This window comes from Phalaenopsis equestris, unplaced genomic scaffold, assembly GCF_001263595.1.
Source record: "Phalaenopsis equestris unplaced genomic scaffold, ASM126359v1 Scaffold000002, whole genome shotgun sequence".
NCBI classification, from domain to species: domain Eukaryota; kingdom Viridiplantae; phylum Streptophyta; class Magnoliopsida; order Asparagales; family Orchidaceae; genus Phalaenopsis; species Phalaenopsis equestris.
The window spans coordinates 30,151,060-30,162,691 of NW_018164444.1; the positions used below are offsets into that span (position 1 = coordinate 30,151,060).

At 38.3% G+C, this 11,632-nt stretch overlaps 1 protein-coding gene across 1 annotated transcript in view; it reads left to right on the top strand.

Moving 5' to 3' along the window:
* LOC110039298 (ABC transporter B family member 25, mitochondrial) overlaps positions 1-11,632 on the top strand; it is a 95,496-nt gene that overhangs the window by 51,191 nt on the left and 32,673 nt on the right. The window contains exon 12 of the mRNA XM_020744315.1: positions 8,012-8,157. Coding sequence (XP_020599974.1) covers positions 8,012-8,157 — 146 coding nt within the window. The remainder of the gene's footprint in view (positions 1-8,011; positions 8,158-11,632) is intronic.

The window sequence follows — 11,632 nt, forward strand, 5'->3', positions numbered from 1 at the left end:
AAGAGTGTAAAATTGATACTATAGTCTCTATTGTGATTCTAGACAATGCTTCACATAATGATAAAATAATGGGACTTTTGTGAGATGTCGTTAACTTTCAATAAAGTTTCCTATGAATTAAAAATTGTTTGATTTGAAACCTTGCACACATTCAATCTTGCCTTGCAAGTTGAACTTTTCATGATAGGTCTTATCATTCATAATGTGAGAGAAAGCATGAAATTCTTTTTAGCTTAAAGTGCATGAATAATACATTCATTGGTATTTTAAAGCAACTTCAATTGACTATCACACTAGCGAAGCTTGGGGGGATGTATTTCAGCATTATCAAGAAAGAGATCCATCTTACATCTATTCCCCAAGTGAAGAAGATTGGAATTAAGTATAAGAGATTTGCTCTTTTTTTACTTCTTTAGTTGCATAAATTATCTTGACTTCTATGAGATTAAAGTGATATGGCCATTTTAAAGATTTGGTTTAAACCTTTTTTTCCCCCTGGAATGCTTTTTATTCTATTAAATATTCATAATTTTTTTTTGTGTTCTCTATTGACTGCTTCATCTTATTGATTTGTTTTTTTTTTTTGTGAAGTACAATTGACTGCTTCATCTTATTGATTTGTTTTTTTTTTGTGAAGTACACATCGTTTTAAAATTTATTTGTGAGCATAATAATTATTTGTTTGAATTAATCATGTATGTTTTAAGTTTGTTTATTCTGTAGTCTCTTCCTATTTCTCCATTTCAGTGAATAAGCATGCTGGTGCTTTATGTCGCATAATTACATGAATGTTTGTTAGTGGCTTGTTTATTATCTTTGTTTAATTGGTGTTTGTCGGTCAACTTTTTGAAAGTTGAAAATAATTTTTAAAATTTAATTTAATATAAGAGGTATATAACTTGGGTTTTGAAAGTAGTATGTTTTAATTTTGGAAAAATGAGTTAGTATGTTTTAATTTTTGAAAAATGAGTCCAAATGAATCTCATTCGTCTAATAGTTTCCATAATCGTGTCTGATATCGCGAATATTATACCTTCCCGAAATATAAGTGTATGCCTCGGCGATGGACCCAATTCTGCAAACAAAGAAATTTGTGATATCCGTTTGGTCTGCGAATCTTTTATGTGTGACCGACAAATTCATCTATTTAATATAAAGATTAAATTGAGTTTATTTTACATGGGTTGCAGGTTCTCTATAGAGGCAAACCACTATAGTTAATTACATCTCAAATGATTGAGGTCACTTGAGAAAATTCTCGATAATGATCAGAGGTATTAGTCTTCAAATTTCAAGGTTTAAGTTTTCACGGTAGGATGTTGAAAAACAAGTGAGAGTGGGTTAAATAGTACAATTATTTTTAGAAGTTCAAATGAAGGAAAAGGTAGGGGACGTCACGGATACTGAGGAGAACCCTCAGTGACTTCCCAAACTATTCTACTGTGTGGCTGCGTTTTGAAGACGATATTATTTGTTTGTTCGATCTTGTCAATTTTATTATTTGACACTTACATTTGTATAATACCCGATTATGCAAATAGCCCGCAAAGATAGGATGTTTTACGTCATGCCACACGACAACCTTAGAACCTAAGGCGAGTTAGGACTTACGCTGCACAACATAACTGTACAGTAGTCTAAAGAGAGAGTGAGGATTTACTTTGCGATGAGCGAGCTATCTTGAAGTCTTATAGGTTGTTATTTACACTAAAAAGAGATTACTGAAAAAGTTCATCTTGTTGCTCGATCCAAGTTCTTTGTCGTGCTGCCCACAAAACTGACTCCAAGCTCCTCGTCGAAGTAACAGTCATAAGATCTAAGGTTCAAAAGGTTTTACCATGTGTGTTTCAAGGCTTTGATTTTATTTTCATTCAAACATTATGGGGGGGTTAATGTTGATTAGAGCGACATTGGTTAGGATCCCACGGTTTCCTCATTCCGGTACCACTATTTTCTTTTGAGTTTACTTAGTCTAAACGAGCTGTTAAACTCATTTAAACTGGGGAGATCTCGTTAGCAACCGTGGGTTAGCTCATCCGAGGGACTCCCGTAAATTCAAAAGTACTTGTATGTTTTTTTTTGTTTTGAAAATGTTTAATTTTGAAAAGTTGTTTTATTTTGAAAATGAAATCGCAACCAGACCTGCATGATACATTAAGACAAGAGTAAATTGCAGTGATAAAATAACAATAAATAAAATGTAATTGCGTACTGGCGTATCTGCTTCTGCTGTCCTTGCTGGTGTTTAGCTCACAACATAACATAATTTGCAGGGAATTTAAATAAATTGCAGAAAAGAAAAAAAATAAAGAAAATAAGAATTCTAATGTAAAAAGCAACAGAACAAGTCGTAATAGCAGTCAGGAACTCCAAACAAGTGATTCTAAGCCTTTCTACAACTCCGGACAACAGCTAGGAACTCCCAACGGTGATCCTACGACTCCGGGCAGCAACTAGCAAGTCTGCGCGGTGATCCTACGATCTCCTACGACTCCGGGCAGCGACTAGCAAGTTTGTATGATGATCCTACGACCTCCTACGGCTCCGGGCAGCAGATAGCAAGATTATACGGTGATCCTACGACCTCCTATGACTCCGGGCAGCAACCAACAAGCTTACACGGTGATCCTACGACCTCCTACAACTCCGGCTCCGGGCATCAACTTCAACAATCCCCAAAACAGTGAAAGTATGGAGCAAAGGCAGCCCCCAAAACAATATTTTTGAAAGCTCCAAATGGCAAGTAAAACAGCCCAAAAAGGTTCACAATTCTCTTCCACAAAGTCAGCAAAACGGCCCAAAAGATTGGTGTTCACACCACTCCAAGCAGGAATTAAAATCAACCCCAAAGAGGTGAGCAAATTCTAAACATGAAAAGTTATCCTTTTCATTAAGAAATGGAGATACTTCCTATGTGAAACCAAAGATTTGGGTAGTATGCATGTGAATACGAAAGTTCAGGAGTTAGATATATGAATATATAAGCATCCTGTAATATGTACGTAAATGTAATGGAAGCATTAAAAGCAATGTGGCACATGGGTTTTCCTGTTTTCTTCCGACTACACTTTTAACTCCTGAGATAGCAAGCATCGACACATGGAAATTCTCCGAACAATGTACCAGAAAACCTGTTTTTTTTTTTTTTTTAATTGGGTTTCCCACATATTCAACAGATGATGGGAGTTAAAAAAAAAACAGCCATCGCAGCAAACATAGAGAAGATACAAACAACAAGCATTGGAGTAAAACCTCCAACAGCAAAAACAATAACCTCAGGCAATCCGGCAAGTGTTTTAGCGGGCCCAACTTATTTCAAAACAGTCACTAAAGCCATTCCAAAACAGGTACTCGAATTATTTCAAAACAGCCACCAAAACTTCTTCAAGATAGGTGCCCAAAACATTTTAAGATAGTCACCGAAACCTCCCTATTATGGTAGATTAACTGAGAATGGCAGCAAATAGACCAGTCTCGATAATGATCAGAGGTATTAGTCTTCAAATTTCAAGGTTTAAGTTTTCACGGTAGGATGTTGAAAAACAAGTGAGAGTGGGTTAAATAGTACAATTATTTTTAGAAGTTCAAATGAAGGAAAAGGTAGGGGACGTCACGGATACTGAGGAGAACCCTCAGTGACTTCCCAAACTATTCTACTGTGTGGCTGCGTTTTGAAGACGATATTATTTGTTTGTTCGATCTTGTCAATTTTATTATTTGACACTTACATTTGTATAATACCCGATTATGCAAATAGCCCGCAAAGATAGGATGTTTTACGTCATGCCACACGACAACCTTAGAACCTAAGGCGAGTTAGGACTTACGCTGCACAACATAACTGTACAGTAGTCTAAAGAGAGAGTGAGGATTTACTTTGCGATGAGCGAGCTATCTTGAAGTCCTATAGGTTGTTATTTAGACTAAAGAGAGATTACTGAAAAAGTTCATCTTGTTGCTCGATCCAAGTTCTTTGTCGTGCTGCCCACAAAACTGACTCCAAGCTCCTCGTCGAAGTAACAGTCATAAGATCTAAGGTTCAAAAGGTTTTACCATGTGTGTTTCAAGGCTTTGATTTTATTTTCATTCAAACATTATGGGGGGGTTAATGTTGATTAGAGCGACATTGGTTAGGATCCCACGGTTTCCTCATTCCGGTACCACTATTTTCTTTTGAGCTTACTTAGTCTAAACGAGCTGTTAAACTCATTTAAACTGGGGAGATCTCGTTAGCAACCGTGGGTTAGCTCATCCGAGGGACTCCCGTAAATTCAAAAGTACTTGTATGTTTTTTTTTGTTTTGAAAATGTTTAATTTTGAAAAGTTGTTTTATTTTGAAAATGAAATCGCAACCAGACCTGCATGATACATTAAGACAAGAGTAAATTGCAGTGATAAAATAACAATAAATAAAATGTAATTGCGTACTGGCGTATCTGCTTCTGCTGTCCTTGCTGGTGTTTAGCTCACAACATAACATAATTTGCAGGGAATTTAAATAAATTGCAGAAAAGAAAAAAAATAAAGAAAATAAGAATTCTAATGTAAAAAGCAACAGAACAAGTCGTAATAGCAGTCAGGAACTCCAAACAAGTGATTCTAAGCCTTTTTCTACAACTCCGGACAACAACTAGGAACTCTTAACGGTGATCTTAAAGCTTCCTACGACTCCGGGCAGCAACTAGCAAGTCTGCGCGGTGATCCTACGATCTCCTACGACTCCGGGCAGCGACTAGCAAGTTTGTATGATGATCCTACGACCTCCTACGGCTCCGGGCAGCAGATAGCAAGATTATACGGTGATCCTACGACCTCCTACGACTCCGGGCAGCAACCAACAAGCTTACACGGTGATCCTACGACCTCCTACAACTCCGGCTCCGGGCATCAACTTCAACAATCCCCAAAACAGTGAAAGTATGGAGCAAAGGCAGCCCCCAAAACAATATTTTTGAAAGCTCCAAATGGCAAGTAAAACAGCCCAAAAAGGTTCACAATTCTCTTCCACAAAGTAAGCAAAACGGCCCAAAAGATTGGTGTTCACACCACTCCAAGCAGGAATTAAAATCAACCCCAAAGAGGTGAGCAAATTCTAAACATGAAAAGTTATCCTTTTCATTAAGAAATGGAGATACTTCCTATGTGAAACCAAAGATTTGGGTAGTATGCATGTGAATACGAAAGTTCAGGAGTTAGATATATGAATATATAACCATCCTGTAATATGTACGTAAATGTAATGGAAGCATTAAAAGCAATGTGGCACATGGATTTTCCTGTTTTCTTCCGACTACACTTTTAACTCCTGAGATAGCAAGCATCGACACATGGAAATTCTCCGAACAATGTACCAGAAAACCTGTTTTTTTTTTTTTTTTGAGAATAACTCTTTCATATTCAACAGATGATGGGAGTTAAAAAAAAAACAGCCATCGCAGCAAACATAGAGAAGATACAAACAACAAGCATTGGAGTAAAACCTCCAACAGCAAAAACAATAACCTCAGGCAATCCGGCAAGTGTTTTAGCGGGCCCAACTTATTTCAAAACAGTCACTAAAGCCATTCCAAAACAGGTACTCGAATTATTTCAAAACAGCCACCAAAACTTCTTCAAGATAGGTGCCCAAAACATTTTAAGATAGTCACCGAAACCTCCCTATTATGGTAGATTAACTGAGAATGGCAGCAAATAGACCAGGTTTGGATTTAAACATGCCAAGAGGTTTTACCTCTTCATGGAACTGTTGTGCAAGCAAGAATTTCAACTTAAAAATTGCATCAATAAGTAAAATAGAGGTATTTCTACACTTTGACAAAATTAAAAGAAAACTGTAAAACCGTCTATGGGAAAAACAACTAGTAGATTTTCATCAACAACCAATAAACGAGTTGCCATCGATATATGCCACGAATTTGAGAAAAAGGTTTAGGTTTTACTTGTCTTACCGGGGATAAGAACAGAAAGGAGAGGTATGGCGAGGGGGAAGGCTCAATCCGGGAGAGAACCAAACGGGGAAGCTTGCTGTGCGTGAGGGGGAGAATGAGGGTTTCAGTGCCGACCAATAAATGACGCAATAAGAGCATGGAAAATACGGGCTTCAGTCGCGCGAGAGGGGAAGGCAAGCATTATTTCTTCGGTTGAGCGAGAGGGGGAAGACGAGTGGGGGAGAGGAGGCGAGCATTTCTGGCATAGAGGGAGGAGTGCGGATCGTAGAGGGAGAGCGTGATCGAGCAGAGGAGTTGAATCTATCGGGCAAAAAAGCAGCGTGCGGGGCTTGGTCGTGCGCGAGGAGGAGCAGGCGCGAGAGAAGGGAGCACGGGAGGTCGAATCGGAAGAAGGCGAGCGGGGATGTTCGATCGAGCGAGGAAGGCGAACGTTTCTGTTCGCAGAAGAGGAGCGGGGGCCAAATAGAGGAGCAGGTGAGTCAAGCAGGAGAGCCGAATGGGAGGAAGGTGAAATCCTAGCGGGGTTTTTATCCCTCAAATTCCAAATAGCCGTTAAGCTTGTGTTCGACAGGGAATTAAATAGTTTCCACAGGCAGAAGAGTTTTATGTGGCTGGTAATAAATTGCAAATGAATTTAATTAGGGTGAAATTAAATGACTCATTTGAAATTTTAAAATTTAAAATTCAAATTTGTTTAACCCTTGTTCAGCCCGAGTTTAGCCCGAATCAAATCCGAGTTAAACCTGGGTCGAGCCCAAGCCCGCTCCCCGCTAATTAAAAAATGTGCATCAGTTTTCGTTCTAATTGCTCACGCTCCAAATCATAGCATTATGAGTGTTCTTCATAGCTAAAATAAACGCCCCAGGCGCATCTGTGTGGCCTGTTTCATCATCCGCTCTTGTCCAGACGAGTTCGCCTACAGACAAGTCAATTCAAGTCAAAATTGTGCGTGGCTCGATGCGTGCACAAAATGCGGCGTCCGCGAGTGCTTGAATCACTAAGGGTTTCCTTAGGGGCTGCTCCTATTAATGTAGGAACTCAACTCGAAGGGGTTGATCTTATTAATTTAGGAACTCAACTAGAGTCCCATATGTCAGTTCTAACCAACTCAACAAAATGCCGAGGATTTGGGACTGCCCATGCGAGACTTGAGGGAGTGACGAGGTGGCTCGAATATTCTAAATGGTGTGGGTCTGGTTTCTAGTCCTCTAAGAGAGTCAAATAAGGAAAACCTAAGGCTAGACCCTAGGCTCTAAGGAGAGAAATAAAGACCTCACTCAAAAATAAGGTCAACAATGTTAAATAGTTATTTATTCATTCCAAGTTTGTTGAGTTGCTTGTTCATTTAGACTAAACAACATTATTTGTTAATATAACAATCACATGGGCGTTTGTTCAATAATATTTTATATATGAGCTTGTTTGTTATGCTCTATAAGTGCTCATTTGTTTAATATAAACGTGCCAAGTACAAGACAGAAGTGATCGTTTACAAAGCATTCTTGCAAAAGCTTGTCTCGAACTCAAACCAAATTTAAGCAAATTTTTGTATGTTAAAGCAAAACCTAATCCCTATTATGCTTGGTTCAGCTTGATTACTGTCCTAGGCAGTCCATTTTTTGAATTGGAAAGTAAAATTTATAAAATCGAGCGGTTGATCTTTGTTATTTTTGAGATTTTTAATTTTGTAGATGCATTTGTAGTACAACTTTACTTAATGTAGTGCTTCTAGGTACATTTCATTAGTTAATAACAAATCTTGTGCACTGTCTTTCCGCCCCTTACCCCACAAACCACAAACCCCCTCCCCCTCCCTTTGTGTTTCTGCATTTGTTATTAATGGGCATGTGAGCGGCCATATTGACGTGGGCAAGGACATGTTTGTGCTCATGGAAAGCCTTTATTATGAGAAAATTGAATTTTGTATTTAGATCTTAGCATTTTTTACACTAATTATTCAATTAATATAGTAAGGTTGGTCATGGCACATAATTTTACTTTCTTTTGCTTACTTACCATTTATAAATATGTAGGCTAATTTTGGAGTGGATGATGTTTATCAGAGTATGAAGATGCTGCATTGAAAACTCAAAGCAGCCTTGCGTTTCTGAACTTTGGCCAAAATGTTATATTTAGCATGGCGCTTTCTGCAGCAATGGTTTTATGTTCTTATGGGATTATGAGCGGTGGCATGACAGTTGGTGATTTGGTAAATCACTTTACTCATCGTGAATTTCTCATCTATTTAATTAGATCTGTTATTTCATTTGCTATTCACTCCTATATTATATTGCCTTCAACTTTTCGGTTAGAGAGGAGCAACAGTCGGTTAATTTTTCATCTTAATCAGCTTTATTAGCAATCTATGCCTATCCCCCTTTCCTTACCCCTTTGATTTAGTTTGTTTATCCACATCTTTAATAAAATCTGAAGTACACAATTTTTATAACATTTTAATTCTTTAATCTGTGAATGGCTTCAGAATTACAAAATTAAAGTGGAAGTTTATATTGCTACTCGTTAATTAGATGAATGCTTGCACAAAAATATATTTGAAATGTTAATTAGATGAATGCTTGCACAAAAATATATTTGGAATGTTGTTGATCTCATTTTTGGTGAGGTCTAGTCTTCCTCTTCGGGTTTAGGATCTAGCCTTAGGGATCTCCCTTCGTCTATCTTAGAACCTTAGAAATGGAACCCGCCTCGTTCTAGAAATTCAACCTACTTCTGTACCCTTTTGGAGTTTCGCGTGTGTGGTATCGACTTCTAGCACTTAGAATGGTGAAACCAACATGAGGAAACCCAAAAGGGATTCCTATAAGACCTTTGGAGCCTTAGGATGACCTTCTGCACAATTCGCACTTCCGCTGTCGGCCGTTTTGGATTCGACGTGTCCGATCGCCACAATTCGCATCGCTTGCACTGTTACCTGTTGAAGACTCGAATAAACCTTTTGAAACGATCGATCGCGGGTCAAAATTTTGTGAAATTTGAATTTTGACGCGTTTTTTACCCGATTGTCAACGACGTCGTCCAAGCGACCCCAGATGACAAAACAGACTACACCAGCACGTCCGGAACATCGATTTTGGCTAGGGAGGACACCCATTTTGTTACGACGTCGCGCGCGAGTAAATTGCATATAATTTAATATATATATATATATTAATTTATATAAAACCAATTCTCCCTTTTTCTCTTTAAACACTAAATCCCTAAACTCACGCTCCCGAGCTCTGCCTCCCTTCCCTCTTCCGTTCGCGTGTCTGGCTTTTCCCTTTCTCGGTATCGAGCCAACCAAGCTCCTCCTCCTCCACGCGAGAGAAAGTTGACCTCGGTCGTCCTTGCCTGACATCCTTCTGCCCGCGGCCTTTCTTCCCGAAGCCGTGTCAGTCTCCCCGAGCTGCTTTTTTTTTCCTTTTCCTGGTAGTTTGACTCTGGGAAGCTTGTTCCCTGGTACACTTGAACGACAAAATTTTCTCTTCTTCCCGATGCTTCCCTTGCTGCTACTGGGCTTGCCGCTCGGTCCGGGATTTTTAGGTGGCTTCGCCTTCTGTGAGCAGGGAGCGCGTCCTTTTCTTCTTTGGCCCGATTCGAGTGCCGTGGGTCGAGGGGGTGATCTCCTTTCTCTTCTCCTCTCGTATTTGCCTATAAAGATAGTTTCTTTTGATTTTTTTTGGAGTGGTTGTTGAAAAAGTTTTCTGAGAGGAGGGATAGAAATTTTTGGCTGTGGGAGAATTTTAGGAGGAGATTCCTGTGAGAGGACATCTTTGAGGTAGCTTCTTGTGTTGCGGTGCTTTACTTTGACATTAAGGAGGTACCCCTTCTTCCCCCCTCTTCTTCGGTGCCCTGTTTTCTTTCGTTTTTCCTCTCTTTTTTCCCTCTGCCGAGCCTTTGAGCTTGGCTCTGTTGGATGATACAGCATGCTAGTTCATTTTTACTTTGATATATTATTGAGATATTCACTTCAAGTGCATTTAGAAATGGAAATGTGGGCATGTTCTAAGAGCTAAACTTGGTTACTCACTTAAACTAGGGAGGCTATGATGAGAGAATTATGACCTGAAAAAGACTTAACAGAAACAAGTAAATTGCAGAGAAAATATAAACAAATAAAATCAAATACCATACCACATATAAATGACCAAGAATAGAAAATTTATATGTGATATTGGAATGTCCCCAATTGCCAGAAGGATTTGAGTGTAGGACACTTTCATGAATGCTAGGGAGTTCATTTTACTGTTTTATGCATGTTTGGGGGCTCGGTTTTGGCTTCCGGTAGTTTTGGCTTCCTGTAGTTTTCCCTGGCTTGAAATATATGCTATGAGAAAATCTATTTAATGTGGAAAGTATTGTAGCTTGTTGTGAGGGCTTGGTTTAGCTCTTCGTGAAGTTCCTCTCTTGTTCAAATATTTGTGAGAATAATTTCATGCTTGGGACATTTAGACATGCAGGTTGTTTCTTAGCTCTGGATGGCTCGGTTTTTCCTACAAGTGGCTGGGACTTTAATTTCTATTAAAGTGTGAATTTACATCATTGCTTGGGCCTGTTTTAATCTTGTTGAGCTCGGTTTTGGTTAGGTCTAATTTTTATGAAAGCCTGAAGTTTCATATTGCTGGACTTGGCTTTTGACTCTTGTTCAGCTCTATTTTGGCTTTTGGTCCTTGTTGGGCTCAGTCTATCTAAATTCTCATTTCTTCCGATTCCAACTAGTCTTCCAATTTGCAATTCATTTTTCCTTATGTAAAAGAAAAGGTGGGTTATTCGTTACACTATCTCTTCTTTAGATTTTATCATCCAAAAAATTCAAATTTTAATTTTAATTTTCTCTCATTTTCTTTTTCTCTCCTATTTCCCTTGAGATTATAAATCATTTCTGAATATAATTAAATCGAAAATTCCCATTTTAAATTGACCGTTAAAAAAAAAGAAAACAACACGAACGAAAAAGTAGACCGATCCATTTTTAAAACCAAGTTAAATCGATAAAACTCATGAATGTATCAATCTAAAACATTTAAATTCGTTAAAAAGAAAATGATCGGATCAATCCCGAGGAGGATATCATTTCCAAATGTCAATTTTGCGCATTTCCAAACCCCTATTGAATTAAATTTATATCAATCTCATACTTTCTTCAAAATGAAATTATATAAACCTTTTTTTTTATTTCACAAGTCACCAAACCAGCTCCAAATAAACCCAAACAAGCTCACAGGTAAAGCCCAAAAAGAGAAATAAAATGTCACCAAACCAGCCCCAAATAAACTAGCTTTAAAGCAATGGTAGGAAATCCTGAACCGAGCCAGTTAATTCAGCTAAAAAACGAAGGCAGAAAACTCCAAACTGAGCCAATTAATTTAGCTCAAAACGAAGGCAGAAAACCCCAAATCGAGCCAATTAATTCAGCTCAAAACGAAGGCAGAAAACCCCAAATTGAGCCAATTAATTCAACTCAAAACGAAGGCAGAAAACTCCAAAAGAATCAAAGCCAAATCTCCATTTAATATAGGTATATTTTCAGCCAACATTTAATCCAACAAGAAGGTAAACCCGATCTCATTAAATGAACTAAAATAGGGTCTTTTAAACAAAATTTCATGAAGCCATAACCAAGCCCCTCCCACAAGGAGGCAAAATTGAGCCCAAAAACATGATTTTCCAACTTTTGAAATGAC